Source organism: Micromesistius poutassou (assembly GCF_964030765.1).
Source record: "Micromesistius poutassou genome assembly, chromosome: 2".
NCBI classification, from domain to species: domain Eukaryota; kingdom Metazoa; phylum Chordata; class Actinopteri; order Gadiformes; family Gadidae; genus Micromesistius; species Micromesistius poutassou.
The window spans coordinates 9,745,181-9,764,462 of NC_140272.1; the positions used below are offsets into that span (position 1 = coordinate 9,745,181).

Consider the following 19,282-nt stretch of genomic DNA (forward strand, 5'->3'; position numbering starts at 1 on the left):
GCGGGGCGGCACGCCGGCGCGCTTGCGCGTGTCAAGGCACCGCCGGTGTGGGCTAGTACGTCGGAAATAATGGGAGCGTTCTTTTTGACCCTGTGCTTCGGTGACGTTGTGTGTGGGCTTTGTGTGTTTTTTTACTTTTGCTAGGTATGGCTGGGGGGGGGGGGGGAGAGGAGGAGCAGTTTGGTGTTTGTGGTATGTGGAGTGTGTGTGGACGATGGCTGGTTATGCAGCCTCGCCTGACCTGACTCCGGCTGATTTACACTCTTGGGCTGGGTGAGGCTGCACACCTGTGGTGCATTTGGTAATCAAGGCACACAGGTTAAACCAGCCACCACCACACATGCATGAGAGAGCTACTGCATCAGCAAGGAACACCTGCACAACCTTCTGCCAACAAAATGGAGTAGACTGTGTATTTGTGCCGGAGGATTCTTTACTGTATGTTCGTACCATATTATAATGTGATTGCATCAGTCCAGAAGCAAAGTGTTGATTTATATAAACTTGTGTGCAGCTGCGGAGCGTTCCTTGATTACGCCGGTTAAAGACCTATCTGAGGAATAGAAGTGTCAATTATGGGCATCTGGGCATCTTTGGAGAGATTTTAATTATGTAGCAGTTTAGCCTGGGATCATTGAATCTCGTTTTTCTCTAGTGGTATTATTTGTTCTTGTTTGTTACGTCAAAATGTATGAGCACCTGCTATAAACAATCCAGCCCCCCCCAATCATTATTCCTTGGTGCCGCTACTGTCCCTGGATGGACCTGAAGGAGTGGAGCCCACCTTAACAAAGAGGACCTCTGGGGCCACATGCATGGAACTCTGCGTAGGTGCAAAACAACGCTCAGCAACAAAGGTGGAAAACTGATTTAACGAGATGTTTGAAAAGTGTGCAGTACAATGGTAAAGGGTTTTCTGTTTAACATACCGATTGTCCTGGGATTTTGTGCATGTGAACGAGTTCAGAGTCTACACCCATCCATTCCCATCATTGACCCAACATTGTTCTAGGACGGCCATAATTAACAGGATTCCCAGTTAACGTATTGCTCTTTCAGACACATCAGTGTTCCATTCATTTGTAATACAAAGGGAACATAAAAAATGCAGATCCAGCAAAAAAGTGTCAAAAGTCGATCAAGCCAATAACATAATGAAAAGTGGTTGCCAATGCAAATTGTGTTTTGATGTTGGCCTGTTCTGCAGTGTAAGGGGAAATGACACAGAGTCAGGTGGGGAATGGCATCCCAAACCCTGGGATCACATGATTAAGGGTGGACTGGAATATCCCCCGACTAGTCTCTTATTCCCATGTCTGTCAAAAGTGCCTATATCATAATGAATTTTTACATATCTCTCTCTGCTTTTCACTCACGAGTCTCCATATCACACTGACTTCCAAAGCGGTGTCCGCATGGTTGTCAGGGTGGTGGACATCCATTACATATTCCCCCTTCACAGGGGTCCAGGGTGGGGGACAGAAGTTACATATTCCCCCCTCACAGGTGTCCAGGGTGGGGGACAGAAGTTACATATTCCCCCCTCACAGGTGTCCAGGGTGGGGGACAGAAGTTACATATTCCCCCCTCACAGGGGTCCAGGGTGGGGGACAGAAGTTACATATTCCCCCCTCACAGGTGTCCAGGGTGGGGGACAGAAGTTACATATTCCCCCTTCACAGGAGTCCAGGGTGGGGGACAGAAGTTACATATTCCCCCCTCACAGGGGTCCAGGGTGGGGGACAGAAGTTACATATTCCCCCCCTCACAGGGGTCCAGGGTGGGGGGCAGACATTACTTATTCTACTTCGTTTAAGAATGCTTGATTCTGATTGGCTGGGAGGAGGGTTGTACTTGCTGCTGACTGAGCACAGCGTCATCAAATAGTAGATCAATATGCCGCTTGTATTGTTTTTTCTATCACAGAAATTTCAAACATGAGGTCCATTGTAAAAATAAACCTTGTTTAAAAAAGTTTCTAAAATGCGTCGGAAATCTATTGGAGGGTCAGTCGATACATAGTTTCGCAAGCGAGATACAATGTAGCACCTACGTTATTAAACTAGTGATCAGATGCAGCCTTGTGTGGTTGCTATAGAAACTAATTAGCTACAGCTGTGCTAACGTTATTCACCATAGTTCTAAAGGGGACTACTTTTTGAGGGAGATGAACTCAAACAGAGTATACATTTAATAAGCATGCAATACGAATAAGAAAAAGCATAATTATTAAATTATTTTAATTGTTTTATTATGTTGGCAAGCAAGAAGTAGAATAAAAATAAAGGTAAGCCGTCCACGAGCCGGTGATTATCCCTTACATATTCCCCCCTCACAGGGGTCTTTATCCCCCTGGATGGATCACATGCTGGCATGTGGCTGTCGTCCACTTCTAGAACCTTGGGTCCATCGTCAGAGTGGATCGTTGTGGATTCCTAACTTGTTAACGTGCGCACAATCTCAGTACAACTGGTATGAACAGAAAGCCTATACTGCTATGCAGCACACGGTTTGAACAGCTCTGGAAATCTCAGCATCCACTGATTTTGAAGCGTCTGGCTGAGCGTTGACATGTGGAGAGACCTCCGCAGAGCCCTTTGCCTGTGGGTCCTTGGGTTATAGAGGAGCAACATTGTTGGGCTTAAAGACATAGTATGTAATTCTGCCACTAGGGGTCTCTCAATCAAAACAATAACAAAAGACGTAGTGGGATGAAGGTAGGTAGTGTGAGGTAATGTTTTTGTTAGTCATCACATTTATTAATTACATTTTTGTGAAATAGCCGTAAGTAATATTATTTAACGTAACGTTAACTTGCTAAGTTACTATTAGCCGAGTCGACTACTCATGAAGCTGTAGCTGGTTAAGTTGTTTCCCCAAACGTTAGCGGTTAAGGGGGTGTGACATGATTGAAAGGTGACCAGATTTAGTTACCTCGAATAACACTACACATCATTTTCGGGGTATCAAAATTTTTGGAAGCATTTGAAAAAGTACACAACACAATATATAACATAGGACTTGTTCAAGGTGTTCAAGATATTTTAATGAAGTACATTTTTAAAGAAATTTATATTTGTTATTATTTGTTTAGTTATAATTGCATATCTATTCCGACTACTGAAATCCATCAATAGACAGAAATAGTCTTGGAGCGTCCGTTATGAAGAATTTCAGCAAGTTCAGTACGGTGTTGGGGTCTGCCTTAAAGCGCTCTATGGCATCCTTTGGAACCACATCCGCATCCCTCTCCCTAGTGATGTAGCCAGCTAAAAATAACTCTGAGCGTGGAGAGAGGTGGCCGTTTAATAATTTACTCCCTCATACTGGGAGGCTGCCTCCTATTGGAATCCCCCCTCATGAAGCTCCACCAGGGAGACCACCACCAGGGAGACCACCAGGGAGACCACCACCAGGGAGACCACCACCAGGGAGACCACCAGGGCAGGGAGACCACCAGGGAGACCACCACCAGGGAGACCACCAGGGCAGGGAGACCACCAGGGAGACCACCACCAGGGAGACCACCAGGGAGACCACCACCAGGGAGACCACCAGGGCAGGGAGACCACCAGGGAGACCACCAGGGAGACCAGCAGGGAGACCACCAGGGAGACCACCAGGGAGACCACCACCCGGGAGACCACCACCAGGGAGATCACCAGGGAGACCACCACCAGGGAGACCACCACCAGGGAGATCACCAGGGAGACTACCACCAGGGAGACCACCAGGGAGACCACCACCAGGGAGACCACCACAAAGGAGACCATCAGTGAGACCACCAGGGAGACCTGATGACCTATTATTATCTTCTTCTTCATCGTCATCGTCTTCATGCTCCAGGGTGAACTGGAGCATCTTCATCAGTCTCATCCATGTTTAATGGTTCTGATTTAACGATGAGCTGCTGACCCGACCCGCTGGGCAGTGTGATACCAGAGAACACGGCCGGTCATTACCCGACCGGTTGAGATATCCAGATCAATAATAGATCCACTAGATCCACTCTGATGGTCCATAAGAAACACGCCTCAGGACTGAACAATCGCTCCAGTAAGGGGGGGGGGGTTCCCACCAGAGTCAAAGACCGCTGAATACTTGGAAAGTGTTCAATAAATAAAGATGACATTGAGCAGATGAATTAGTAACTAGTCAGAGTGTGTGAATACAGATGAGGTGTGAATGTGTGTAGAGGGCCCCATAAGGAGGGCTGGAGGGCCCCAAGGAGACAGGTCCTGCTTTGTGATAGGCTCTCATATGTTTTGCTGCATTTAATAATTCAGCGCTTAAGTATTAAGCGCTTATGTATTTTGTCAAATGATTAGTGGCAGCCTCGGATCAGACTGAGTGCCGCTTGTTGAGACCTCACACACACACACACACACACTGATGAGAATCCTCATGTACACACACACACACTGATGAGAATCCTCATGCACGCACACACACACAAACACTGATGAGAATCCTCATGCACACACACACACACACACACACACACTGATGAGAATCCTCATGTACACACACACACACACAGTCAGTACGTTTACATGCACAGCTTAATTCGATTAAAGCCATAGCTCGATTATGCTCCTCAATTGGACAACTGCAATTGTCCGCGTATACATGGCGGTGAGTAAATCGATTCATTGGCCGAAGCGTGTCATGCCCCGGTACGATAGGTGGCGCTGTGCCCATTTCAACTAGTGGTAATAGAGCCACCGGTTGACCTCTTTACGTCACCAGCATCAACAAACTCATTAGAGAAAGCGATGTTTCAGCAGACAGCTGTCAGTTCACTTCGGGTCTATATCATTTCTCCGACGCTCCATTGTTCCGACCTCTCGGTCGTATGCCGACTCCTCCGGCTGCTCTGCCGGCGGAGCAGTCCGCATACGACCGAGAGGTCGGAACAATGGAGCGTTGGAGAAATGATATGGACCCGAAGTGAACTGAGAGCTGTCTGCTGAAACATCGCTTTCTCCTCCATGGCGCGTTTCAATCTGGACTTCAGAGAGTCAAAGCCAAAGTTAATTTCCCCCAATTCCTTTTGCCCATGGGCGAGATAAACCCGACTAGGAGTCTTTACTTGTTGTGGAAGTACCAGAGAGTCAGAGAACCCGACGCAGTCTGTAAGATTCATAATATCAGAGAATACCCCCGTCAGTTCGGCCACGGCGCAATGAATTAATAAAGATCGTAGTTATTTTACAACCTCGTTGATGAGCAACATTTAGAAAAACATGGACTTTTAATTCAGCCTTCGGTTAAATCGAAGCGTAGTGTGTACTGAATGCACGTTGATGATGATCGCCGACCCAAAGTGAGTTGACAGCTGTCTGCTGAAAACATCTTTCTCCCACCGGAGCAGCCCCTCCGCCGCCCGTCCGTATACGGCACTCCCCGCCGCATTGCAAGGAATGAATAAAGATCGTAAACACGTCGGGAGAAAAAAACATTTATTTTGACAGATGTGCCCGAAGTTACTACTTTACAACCTCGATGACCCACATTTAGAAAACATGTACTTTTAATTCAGCCTTGGGTGAAATGGAATCGTAGTGTCCGTGTGCTTCCACCTTTAATGAATGTATGCCATGCGCGCTCCCGCGGCCGGGACACAATTCTTATAGGGGGTAACTACATTCACCGGCTTCCTCCATCTTCTGCGCCACCTTTTTAAATAAATCGCCGTTTCTCGTTATCCCTCATCCGACGGCGGCGACAACAACAACAACAACAACAACAACAACAACAACACTATCGTCTCCTTCTACTTCCGGCTCACAGCCCCGGGAAAAGGTCTCGAGCATGCGCAGAACGCAAATCAACGCATAAGCCAATTCAATTGGCTACATGCACGCTTAGCTCGACTATGAATCGCATTATCTAGGGGTCTTAACTCGACTATGAGTAAGCCAATTCGATTCGAGTATAGCTTGACTAAGGTGTATACATGCATCTTAGTAATCCAATCATAGTTGGACTAAGCCAATAAATCGACTTTCTTGAGTGTCATGTAAACGCACTGACTGATGAGAATCCTCATGCACGCACACACACACAAACACTGATGAGAATCCTCATGCACACACACACACTGATGAGAATCCTCATGTACACACACACACACACACACACACTGATGAGAATCCTCATGTACACACACACACACACACACAGATGTGAATCCTCATGCACACACACGTGGCTCAATGCACTTAATCACCTTTCTCTCATAACATTCAATTGTCCAACCGAAGAAGGCTGACGGTTTAATTTTTAATGTAATACAACTACAACAAGCAACATTATGTTAATTGTTTATCTGAAATGCTTTGCTGATTTTACGACAACAGAAACAGAGCAAAGAGACATTGACACAAAATGTCATAGATTCAAGTAAATTTTCAATTAACCTTTAACACTAAGAAGCTGTTTCAAATCATATATTCTTAATTGGTACATTGAAGCTAAACTGTTACACAAACACAAAATAGCTAATGGAGTCTAATCCTGTCACTCAGTGCTTTATGTATTTAAGGGAGGTAACTAGGCTATTATTTGAATGATTAAGTTAACCTAATGGTGCACAAAATCACAAACATTGAGTTTTCAAAGGAATTTAAGTAGGAAGATCAATGCAATTAATCACTTTTCTCTCATAAACATCAATAATTAACATGGTTAATGGTCCTAGGCTATTAACTAGCCTAGTGACTAGTTTATTTTTATTTTTCTTGACATTGGCTTGTACTAAAGCTATACTGTAATAATGTAATTATATATATGTGAATGTATACGTCTATACAGGCAGGTGGGGATTGAACAATCAACCTCTACAAGGAGTCCAGCAAGTTACTACACTCTCCTCTCAGCCAGTTAGGGTTAGGGCCACTATTGGCCAAGGTGACAAGATCTATGAAATGAAAAATGGAAAACGGAGAGCAGAAACAAAAAGCGGATAAATGCACATTAAGTTTCTTCTTTTCTTCTTGTCATGGTTTGTTTAGTACTGAATTAAACCATTGAGATGAAGCCCACATGCCCAATGGTTTACTATGATGTGTTTTAAGCCTTGGTCAAGCTGCAAAAACAAGCCGAGGTGCACCTGAAATGTGCTATACAAATAAATAAATTGACCTGAAATGCACCTGAAAAGGGTTTGAGTTCTGGGCTGCTTATGGTGGATGAAGTGCCTGGAGTACCTGCTGCTACACGCCATCCTGCCACACGTCTGCTAACACCTGGATCGACTACAATTCGCCTACAAGGCCAGGAGAGGTGCTGAAGACGCTGTGGCCTGCCTGCTGCACCTCCTCCTACAACACCTGGAGTCCCCAGGCACGACCACCAGGATCCTGTTTACTGATTTCACTTCGGCATTTAACCATCCAGAGACACCTAATGATCCAGAAACTGCTCCACCTCAACGTCCCCCCACCTGCCTGATCCATCTCCTCCACAACTTCCAAAAAAAAAAAAAATTATAAAAAAAAAGTATATAAAAAAATATATATAAAAAAAATTAAATTAAAATTAAATAAAAAAAATTTGACCAGGTTTTTTTTTGGACCTGCGCGCGCATGTTTTTTTTTTACCTGCCCGCGCAGGTTTTTTTTGGACCTGCACGCATGTCAAAAAAAAACCTGCGCTCGCAAAAAACCTGCGCACACACATAACATTTGCTTGAAAGAAAAAAACAGTTTAAGTATGCTTATCTTTGCGTGAATTTCGGGATGACTCATGCCAATGACTTCAAGTTGGTTGTGTTTTAACCGGTGATTGTTGTGCCAAACTGTTTACAAAGGGACACTTGCTTGCGACGCAGCAAGCGCCTGCTAGTTGACCTGCCGGGCAGGACGGTCAGTACTTCCCCACATAAAGAGCTTAGTTCTGATTGGATCGCTTCCCAAATTGTCCCGCTTACATTTTCGTCTCATTTTTATTCGTTAACAAAAGTGTCAAAAGATTTTGTCGTAGTTTTTGTCATCCTAAATTGATTTTTATTTAGTTATCGTCTCGTTTTTCGTCAGACTGTAGAGCCCCCCCCCCCCCACCCCCAATGTTTTCTCAATGGATCTCCACGAATCACACAAGTGGCCAATTTTGTTTAAAAAACTGCGAATTTCGCCGAAAGGTGACTAGTTTGCATGCCTGCAATAACAACGAAACCGTAGAGACAGTAGACCGCTTCAAATACCTTGGACTCATAATTGACAATAAGCTCACCTTTGAACACCACACAACAGACATTCACAAAAAAGGAAGCCAGAGACAGCAGTCAGCAGTGTGCAAGCTAAAAAGACTTCATGTTGCCCCCCATTTACTCCTACTACTGTATACCAGCATTGTTCAACCCATTCTATTATACTGTTCCACCTGCTTTTACAATATGCTCACTGTAAAAAATCGCAACAGACTCACTCAGATAACCAATACTGCCACCAAAATAATAAGTCTGCCCGCCCCCAATCTACAAGAACTAAACATTGAAGCCATCACACGTATCACTCATGCAATAACACAAGACATTACTCACCCACTCCACCGCTGCTTCTCGCTCCTACCCTCTGGTAAGAGGTATAGAAGCATAAGATGCAAAAAAGCCAGTTTCAGCTGTATATATGTAAGCAATGTATGTATCCCCCTGTACCCCAACCCCAATGTATGTCTGTTGTCATCTATGTCAAATGCAAAAGTGTCTTTTACGTACGTTCTTCATGTGGCTATGACGAAGAAATGAAGATGAGAAATTACGAAAGGAAACTGTAAAAAAGAAAAAAAAAAAAGAAAAAGGGGGACAACAAATAAACTAACAAACTAACTTCCACAGAGCCTGTGGAGCAGGGTCCCCTTACAGCCAATCAGATGAACCAGACCAATTACCAGCCCCCTCAAAATGAATCTGCATGAGCAAGCTACAACCTATGAACCTATGAATAAATCGATTAATATATTTAATAAACCACCTGTTTTAGAAATAGGAACGTTAGTGGGGACAGCTCCAGCCGGGACACCAGAGACGGGGACTGTCCCATGAACCGGGGGAGATCCGGTCCCCCTCCTATTGGCTCTTGTACTGACCTGTCAGTAGCTTCAGTGGTACATCACCAATCATTCAACCGTCTCCAATACAGCCGATGAGTCATGTGCTCAATGGAGTTATCTATGTATATCTTCTCATTTGCATACTTCCTGTCCTAGACACTGAATAAATATAGTCCTCTTAAGTCTCTAATTGTAAGGTAAATCAGCATCTTATGATGACGACGTAATGAATGGGGACAGCTCTAGATTCAACAATACACCATGTGGAGATTGGTTGGCAGAGAGCCCCAACCCCTAGCTGTTCACAAAGGACTTATCGCTTTATAAAACGGTTACTCATGCACTTATAGACTACCTAAGACTACCTACTAACAGTTCGCTAAATAAAACCACAGCATCAAAAATGCATTCAGTTACGAAAATAAATCTTCATTATTCCGCCAAGTTACATAGCTCTTCAAAATGGTTGCCAAGCAACACAGGCTAGCATATAGGCTAATGAGGCTTTAAAGATGGGGAGAATGTTAACAAGTATTGAGACATCTGCATTAATTGTGCACATGATGAAGTAATGTTCAATCATGGTTAACACTCCACTTCACTAACATTTTTCTTTGTTTAATAATGACGAGTACCATTGCTGCTTCAGAACATATATTCCATCAAAATGCCATCATGCATTTTACAAACCCCATATTTGGAAATAGCAAATTTCTCCACTACCAAGTGGGAGTAGGTGTTACTCCCCGATCCATAGTAAACCTCTCTTCCTCTATGGACCCTTCCTATCGTCCACACAAACTTGCTTGTGGGACTGCATAATTGTTGTGGAGAGGATGGTTGGCGAGGTCCTACCAACCAAAGGAGGTGATGTGGAGAAAACACATACCAACGCATACCACAACAAAATTATATTTTGGCATTTCTTACCCCTTCAAGATCAAGTAAGTTTCCATCCCAGAATATGCTGGCAGTTCAAACATTGTGTGCAAATAGTGCAAAAAGCTAAGCTATTTTTAGTTATTTTCAAAATCAGATCTAAGTGGGATCTGTCTACCTGGAGAAAACTATGGTCTTAAATAATGGAAGGTTCAGACTTATTTTGAGGGTTGCTGCCGCCTAACCTAAGCCCTACTTCAGCCTTCGTACCTGTACTTGTCTTGCATGTCATCGTAAAAATAAAGGCCTTGTACATTTGCATATTTCCAAATGAAAGACCTTTTCTACTTACACGTCAAAGCGTAGATTTTGTTTCTCTTCAAAGAAGAAATCCAACACAAACTTCCTCACAAAGTCTGGGTTCAGCGTGTTGTCAATGACCTCCGTCCGCCCGAACTGGGAAGAGAGCACAGAGGAACAGATGATTACTACATGATTACTATGGTCGCTGAACAATCACCATAATCATCCATCATCATTCATATGAACATTATATATTTCATTCATATCCCATGGATTACAGTTTTAGAAAGTGAATAAGGTCAGACGTAAATATCCAAGGAAGTTTGGATGCAGTGGCAGCACTCAAAGTATTTGACATAAGAAAGAAGCATTTAATATCCCAAGGAAAAACTAAATTCAAACTAAGAAAGAAAAATCGATTTAATTGATCATTGTGTAGAATATTCTCAATGGATCTCCACGAATCACACAAGTGGCCAATTTTTTTAAAAAACTGTGAATTTCGCCGAAAGGTGACTAGTTTGCATGCCTGCAATAACAACGAAACCGTGGAGACAGTAGACCGCTTCAAATACCTTGGACTCATAATTGACAATAATTGATCATTGTGTAGAATATTTGAACAATTAAAAGGCGTAACATTTTGTGCAATGTCTTCTCCCAAATAAAAAATACTTTTGTGATTACATTCTGGGAGCTTGTTAGATTAATCCGAGTATGAGCGTTAGATAAGCATTTCAGAGTTAGAATCTGAATACTTTTGCCAGGAATTGGTTTCAGTCAAGGTCCATGCATAAAACAACATGAAGTATGGATCAAAGCTTTGGCATTGGATTTTCTGTATCGGAAAATACATTTGAAATGTCCCTTAATTAAATCTTTTGTCAGGCCTAACTTCTAGTATGCATACCAAACACATTTTACGTAACCAACACATTTCTTCTACATTTATTGAATTGGTTTAGACTCAAATGACATCCAACTTGTGTTGCATTCTGATGAAGAATTTGAGCAATGCAAGTTTTAGAAGTATAGAGGTATGTTTTAAAGATAAACATAAAGATAAACTCTATGATTATCTAATTGAACACTCTTATGTACCTCCTCAAACGCAATATATCATGGAGGCGCTGTGTCTTTCATAATGCCACTCAATGCTTTAATTAAATGTTTATCTGTCTTAAAACAGTGTATAATGGCTTCCAAGTTGATGGCAGTACTCCAGTAACACAAATAGACATAGGCCTTCAAATGTTTGTGTTCTGTCTGTGGTGAAAAAAAAAAAAAAAGCACTCTGCGTTTCTATCAGCTTGTGACTCATGTGGAAGAACACAACATGTAGTTTGATCTTAAAAAGCAACCAGAAGCAGTGCCAAGCCCATCGCTTTCTTAACAAGCAACACAGCTGTGAAGAGGGGTTTAGTCCTGGCATTGGTAACCGCATGTAAACAGACCAATAGAGGGGGTTAGTCCTGGCATTGGTAACTGCATGTAAACAGACCAATAGAGGGGGTTAGTCCCAGGCCATAGAGCACCAGCTACTAAACACGGCCTATCCTCAGAGTGCAGTGCGCCGCTTTCCACACTATTATTGAACAATACAACATTGCATGTAAAGTTTGAATCACAAGGTTGGGAGAAATCTTCTGCTATCAAACTGCTTTGTTTGTTGGAATTGACTTGATTTATTATAAATCACTGTAACAATGTGCTGCATGCCACCCAGGTGATGGCTGGTGTAACCTGTGCACATTGATTCGTCAATGTGGGGTCAATATAGGTGTGCAGCCTCACCGGCCCCAGAGTCCCACCAGTCTGACTCGGGTCAGGTGAAGCTGCTTAGACCAGCTATCAACCACACTAACCACAATCATTATTATATTCTTTAATGGTAAATAACATATATGATAAATAACGATACAGCAACATAGCAGGAGGTAAACTGGCTACATGAGTCTGGCATGGTGCTACAAATCAGTGACCACAGCAGTGACCACCGCTGATGCTCAAAATCGACTCCTTAGAAAGAACCGTTTTCCATTCTCCACCCAAATCCCTTAAACCGTTTTCAATTCTCCAACCTATAGGGCTCCTCCTGTCCCATCTCCATGCGCTCCCAGGAGGCCCGGGGATGATGAGCTATCGACCCAATGCGACCCAGGCCAGTTTCCCCGCTGTAGCTTCAGTAATCTGCACTTGTCAATCACCTCTCCTCTTAGCATTTGTAGAAGCTTCTGGGGGAGTCAGAAAAGACAGCTGTGCGTTCCTTATGTGAGTGATTTTATTTTTATGGGGGATTTGGAGTGAGAGGGTCTAGTGTGTAAGCTCTCTCAAGGCTCTATTCAGAGCCATGTTAGGAACCTTGGATGGAAAATAGATCTTGGTCAAATCAACGTTATTTTGTGGTCTTGACTTCGTAGTCTTTGGTGAGGTTCTACTAGCGCGCCGCTTGCTAACGGGGTTCAACTGTTAGCGTGCCGCTTGCTAACAGAGTTCAACTGTTAGCACACCGCTTGCTACCGGTGTTCAACTGTTAGCGCACCGCTTGCTACCGGTGTTCAACTGTTAGCGCACCGCTTGCTAACGGGGTTCAACTGTTAGCGTGCCGCTTGCTAACGGGGTTCTATTGTTAGCATGCCGCTTGCTAACGGGCTTAAACTATTAGCTAACACGGTCCTTTGGACACAATTCAGAGCCCGAGTATTGGGTCGACCAGTACCATTTAGCCATGAGCTGGAGTAAGCACTTTCTCACTGAAAGCATCTACCAGTTGCACGATGACAAACACAGTCCGTAGCCCTGAGTTAGAACTAAGTCCATCCAGCCGGATGTAGCTGTCATTACTGTGAGGGGGCATGTGTGTGCCACAGTGCTCATTTAAGAGTAGAGTTAGTAATCTATTGAACACAAGCAGGTGAAATAAAAAAGTATTTGGGACAATTATGGTTTCCATGCATGCATGTCTCTCTATGTGTGTTTGTATGTGTTGAAAATAAACCGATTCAATGTTACAATTATATCTATCTGCCTCCTCTCTCTGGGCCAGTTATGGTTCACATTGAAATCCCAGCAGGATCAGAGCCTGTTATACATGTAAAAACAAGAGAAACTAATAACAAATGAGTGGTGGTGTGATGTTTGCTACTGACCCATTAAGACCCATTAAGAGAGCATACATGCAGGCAGAGGATTTGTGTGTACATGTGTGTGCGTGTGTGTGCTTATGCTTGTAGTGTGCATCTGTTTGGGGTATATTTCATTTCATATTTCATCAGGGCCGGCCAACCCCCGGGAGAGAGAGAGAGAGAGAGTGAGTGAGTGAGTGAGTGAGTGAGTGAGTGAGTGAGTGAGTGAGTGTGAGTGAGGAATGGAAGCCCAAACGACACCTGGAGACTAAAGGATAAATCAGTGGATCTACAAAGAGAGAGAAGACGTGTGTGGATGTGTGCGTGATTTATCTGATGTCTCATGTTTTTGGCCGGTCACATTAATCAACAGCACCCTTTATGTATACACACATGTGAAAGTATCTGTGTGACTCTGAACTCTTTTGACAGAGAACCATAGTGCTCTGTGGGAGCTGAACATTTATGTAAGCCTTTATTACATTTTATACATTTAGTCTCCTTTTGTTGAAGTTTGATTTCCTGCCTGCTTCTTTGTTAAAGTACCTTAACTTGTGTGAGTGTTCAATTTTACCCCTGCAATGAGATGTCTAGCTTCATAAGAAAACACATATTACAATATGGAGTCAAAGCTGATAGCTCTATTATGAACCAGCAGGACTGTTCCCAGCCTTTAAAGGGAGATGAGATCATCCCCACAGCTCTTTTGAAAAGTAGAAGGTTAAACAGTACAAAGTCATCTAGAACAGAATAGTCTCTCAGCTAGGCCTGGGCAATAAAACAATAAATTATCGTATTGTGATAGACATTTGATCAATATCAATATAAAACAAGTTCAATATATATCGATAAGAGACTGGACCACCGAATCTAGCAGCTGGGCTTGTTACACAAACACGGTTCCATACTTTTTACAATATTTGAGTGTTTTTCATTGTTGTATTGACATTGGAATATTTATCAATGAAGAACAGTGGAAGTTCATATTAAGTGTTAAACATAAGTGTTTAAATCCAGCATGGTAATTCCTAGTCTTTTTAGGTAATTACAATTATCAGTAGTTACGTATATATCATGATATGTCTTTTAGCCATATCGCCCAGGCCTACCTCAGCTCTCTCTTTCTTCCTGCATCACAGGACCCAGCTCTGTGGCAGGTAAGAGTTAGCATTATTAACTGCTACAGGTCCAACAAAGTTATTCAGGCCGCACTGGCAATATTATCCAATTCTTTCTTCATTCATTCTTCCAACAACCGGTTTATTAAAGGGCTGTAGGTAAGATTTAAGAGCTATTATTTAAAAGTAATTGGTCAGAAATGCCAGAACCATCCATCAGCCATTGGTGAGTGAAATGCACTGTGAATATCTCTGTTCTGGTTGACTGCTCTTGCCTCAGTATGAGAGGGAGGGAGGAGCAGAGAGGGAGGAGCAGAGAGAGAGGGAGCAGAGAGGGAGGAGCAGAGAGGGAGGGAACAGAGAGGGAGGGAGAAGAGAGGGAGGAAGGAGCAGAGAGGGAGGGAGGAGCAGAGAGGGAGGAGCAGAGAGAGAGGGAGCAGAGAGGGAGGGAGGGAGGAGAGAGGGAGGAAACATAGAGGAAGGGAGGGAGCAGAGAGGGAGGGAGGGAGAAGAGAGGGAGGGAGGAGAAGGGAGGGAGGGAGGAGCAGAGGGGGAGGAAGGAGCAGAGAGGGAGGGAGGGAGAAGAGGGGGGGAAGGAGCAGAGAGGGAGGGAGGAGCAGAGAGGGAGGAAGGAGCAGTTATTTTGGAAACCAGCTCTCTCCCTACAACTCTCTCTCTCAGATACATTTAATCAATTACATTTACATTGACATTTAGGGCATTAAGCAAATGCTTTTATCCAAAGCGACTTACAATAAGTACATTTGTCAGAAGAAGGTGAAACAATATATCGCTGTTGGAACAGTGACAATGTTCATAGAAACAAGTGCCAAGCAATAACAATCGCTAGGTTAACACATTCCCCGTACACAACAAAAATAGCTAGGATAAGATGTGAGTCTTGAGTCTTTTGCGGAAGCTGATCAACAGTGTATCTTGTAGTTATTTGTTTTTTTTTTAGATGTTTCATATATAAAGAATTTAATGTTAACCAATTTCCCATGATAATCATGGGACCCCAGCGAACAACATCAACATGTTGACTGGTGGTCATACCAGAGGAAATCTGCTCTTCATCTCATCCCCCGTCCACATGATCGCTCAACATCACAGCTATTCCTAGACCTCATCATCGTAGGTGCAACCTTCCATGGTAATTAAAGTATTTCTGAGTTTTTGATTAGACCTTGGGAGATTGGTGTTTCATAACCTTGACCAGGGAGAGCTCTGGCCATGGTAGACATGAACACATCATCTCCAGGATGAGAGGGAAAAGGGACTTACCTCTCTCCACTCCTTGGTCCCCAGCCCCTGCAGGTAGAGTACCACCACTGGGGAGGGAGAGGACCACAGACACAGAGTTATGAGCTGCATTAATTACATCACATGTTACACATTGACATTGACATTCACAATATAGATTCATCCTATTCTTTTACAGTGGTCCTGTTGTGAGAATGGTTAACACGGACCCAGGACTAAAGACAGACCAGGACTAAAGACGGACTCAGGACTAAAACAGACCAGGACTAAAGATGGACCAGGACTAAAGATGGCCCCAGGACTAAAGATAGACCAGGACTAACGACAGACCAGGACAGACCAGGACTAAAGACAGACCAGGACTAAAGATGAACCAGGACTAAAGACAGACCCACGACTAAAGACAGACCCACGACTAAAGATCAACTGGGACTAAAGACAGACCAGGACTAAAGATGGACCAGGACTAAAGACAAACATCTCCCCTACCTCCTTCATCCCTCAAACCCTTGTTTCTTCCCCTCACTTTAATTCATCTTCACCCCCTCCCTGCTCTGCCCCCAAATCAAGCCACCTCCCAGGTCTCGAGAGAGGGAGACAGAGAGGAGAGGGGACAGAGAGGGGAGGGGACAGAGAGGGGACAGAGAGACGAGGGGACAGAGAGGAGAGGGGACAGAGAGACAAGGTTGCGTGTGCAACACAACCTGTCGCGCACGCACAACAGGTCCCATAATTATAGGGTATGAGAGTCCATAATTATGGGGTAGCGTATACAAGGCTGTTGGGCCGTTACCGGGAAAGGTGGGGGATTACCGGGAGGTGGGGTAGGGTCATATGAGGGGAGTAGACGAGGCCGGGGTGAAGAGAACACAGTAAATTTATGGATTACTATTACTGTTATAATCATTGTGAATAATACTAATTTACTAACTTTTACTTTACTTGAAAAATCACGAATCAATAAATAAAGAGCACTTATGTAACAATACAGGATATTTATTATTGATTAAGCACTTGATTGTGTACCTGAATGTGTGAAGCAATAATTAAGCAATGTGTGAAGTAATAATTAAGCAACATGAATGTGATAATGTCATTTTAAATATCTATCTAACATTTAACTGTAGAAATGATGTAGTAAGTTGTAACTAGGGAGTAGAGGCCTAAAATAAGCATGTACATTCCCCCCCCCGCCGCAGCTGCACGGGAATATGTGCAGGCGGAGCGTTATCGGGAAACTGGATGTAAGATGAATCCAAGGCCCATATTAAAATATGTGTAAAGATAACAAAGGGGAGGTAACAATGGTAAATCTTCTAAATAAAAGGAGCTGTAAGATGCAGAAATAATGAGAGATCTACACGACGGGGACTCCATGAAGGACTCCTCCAACCCCTTTGCGATCAACGGACTTTTGGACTTGGAACATTTTTAGAGAGGACCTTTTTTCCCACTCTACAGTTTTAGCAGCACGACGACACCAGCCTCTCCAGCGACTCGCAAAGGGGGATTTCTCCCATAGCCCCTTGGGGCTATGATGGCCACCAGCTGCTGAACCACGTAGAGACCTTTTTCTCCGACTGCGTGGGGAGATTGAGTTTCCCTCTCTCCCCCTCGCCTGATCGGACAATCGTTGGGATCAATAAGAAGAGGTAGTATTTGGCAACCAAAACATATTATAGAGAATACGGAGTTAGACATCCTCACAAGATGTGTTCCAGATGTATATGTTATCACTTGTTTAGGAGTGTCACAGACGGCCTATTATTAGTAATTATAGCCTGTGTTTTATCCTACTTTTTTGATGGTTTTTACCGCTTGCTGCAATGTTCCAAATATTAATCCTGCAAATAAAACTATACTCAAACCAATCCTTTTTGATCATTCAAGGGATCAGTTACCAATAAGAATAGAGTAGGGCTTCCGTGTGCAAGTCAACAAAGTGTATGCAAATGTTGTGGATCTAAGGGGTTACCTAGTCCAAAGAAATTAAACATATCCCTGGGGTTAGGTGATTCCAAACCTCTGAACATTCCTCAGCAAACCACCAAGAGCCCGGATCCCAGAGGAGAGCTATCATAACAGACGTGATCGTGCGCCACGTCTCTGGCCGAGGGTTATGCCCGGGGGCAGGGTGCCGATGCAAGCAGGGTAGGCGTCTGCCACACGGTAGTTAGGGGCTGAGCTAGTCTCCTCACTGGCAACAACTGTTAATAGATGCAGGTTTCACGAGTGTCGCCTCCCGCGAGGTAGCACAACTGACGGATCTAACATTTGGCGCCCTGGGTATTCCTCTGAACAGAGGAATACAACCCTAATGGAGGCGTTGGAGGCCGCGACTCACCCCACTGCGCCCATCTATCCGCCGCTGAAAGACGAGGACACGCAGCTGGAGGAGGCAATTTCCAGCTGCTGGCCTGTGGAAAGGAGTTTTAGTAAGAATCAGTCACCCCCGCTCGGGTCCACCCACCATCAGATGGGATTCCGGGTGTACAGAGACCCAGCAGAAGAGGACTATGACATTGGTCTGGACGAACTGACGGATGAGCAGCGTCCGCGTGCAATTCGAGGGGGTTGGTATGGTCCGTGGGAGATTACCGACTGGTCCACACTGATTCTGGAAACCCTTAGGGACCCCACCATTGACGCAGTGCCCCTCGGGGTGTCTAAGGAATCGGGGGTGACTACGAGCCACCTACGTTACATATCCACCACCATAGACGGTTGGGGGAGCAGCACCCTTGGAGGACGAGGAAAGACCAAGCGCTACATTGTTACCCCGGAGGATTGGAGAAGGGATGGAGTGATTCAGAAAACCCCCTCCTTGATTTCGGCAGAGTCCCAATATGACGGTCAGACCTCACCCTTCCCGTCCAGGTGGGACAAAGGCAGAGGGGGGCGGTGGCCCCATGGGCCCCCGGACCCAATCCGGGGGACCCAAGTGGGGTGGATAGGGAAGGGGGGTCGGAGGGCGTGAACGGTAACGACCACCCACGATATCCAACGTATCCAAGGAGGGCCGGGGCTCACGTGGCATAACCCCCGGAACCTCCATGTCCTGGAGCTCCACAGACCCCCGGGGCCGGCGTGGACGAGCAGGTCGCGGCGCGTTGGGCAACCACCAGACGAATCCCGTGGAACCGTAGGATCCCACACGGGAGATCGAAGAATCCCATCCCCAACGGGCGTGGCCCTGGTGACATCGTAGGCCCAGGTACGTAGTCCATCGGGCCCAACTGCAGCCACAGCAACGCCACAGGTGACTATGTAAATCACCGTAGGCGCCACTATGTTCAGGTACCGGCCAGTACGGCGGAGGAGGACTGGTGGAATCAGCCGGTGGTACAGGAGGCGGTTTGTCGTCTTCCAAGGGCTCCATCCAGGGTCGGTAGGACTCACGGGGGTAGTACTGGAACGGGGATACGGGGTATGGCCAGCCGAACGTCCACCAGTCTGGATAGCATCCATCCTGACAGATGAGGGGGACCGGACAGCTGAAGGCGTAGCCGAGGCGGACACAGGCGGTGAGGGCTGCTGCTC

General features: G+C 44.9%; 1 protein-coding gene across 1 annotated transcript in view; it reads right to left on the minus strand.

The window, feature by feature from the left end:
* LOC311338297 (copine-9-like) overlaps positions 1 to 19,282 on the minus strand; it is a gene marked incomplete at its 5' end in the record, with an annotated part of 79,610 nt that overhangs the window by 43,738 nt on the left and 16,590 nt on the right. The window contains 2 exons of the mRNA XM_084463519.1: positions 10,286 to 10,389; positions 15,764 to 15,810. Of these exons, the coding sequence (XP_084319645.1) occupies positions 10,286 to 10,389; positions 15,764 to 15,810 (151 nt within the window). The remainder of the gene's footprint in view (positions 1 to 10,285; positions 10,390 to 15,763; positions 15,811 to 19,282) is intronic.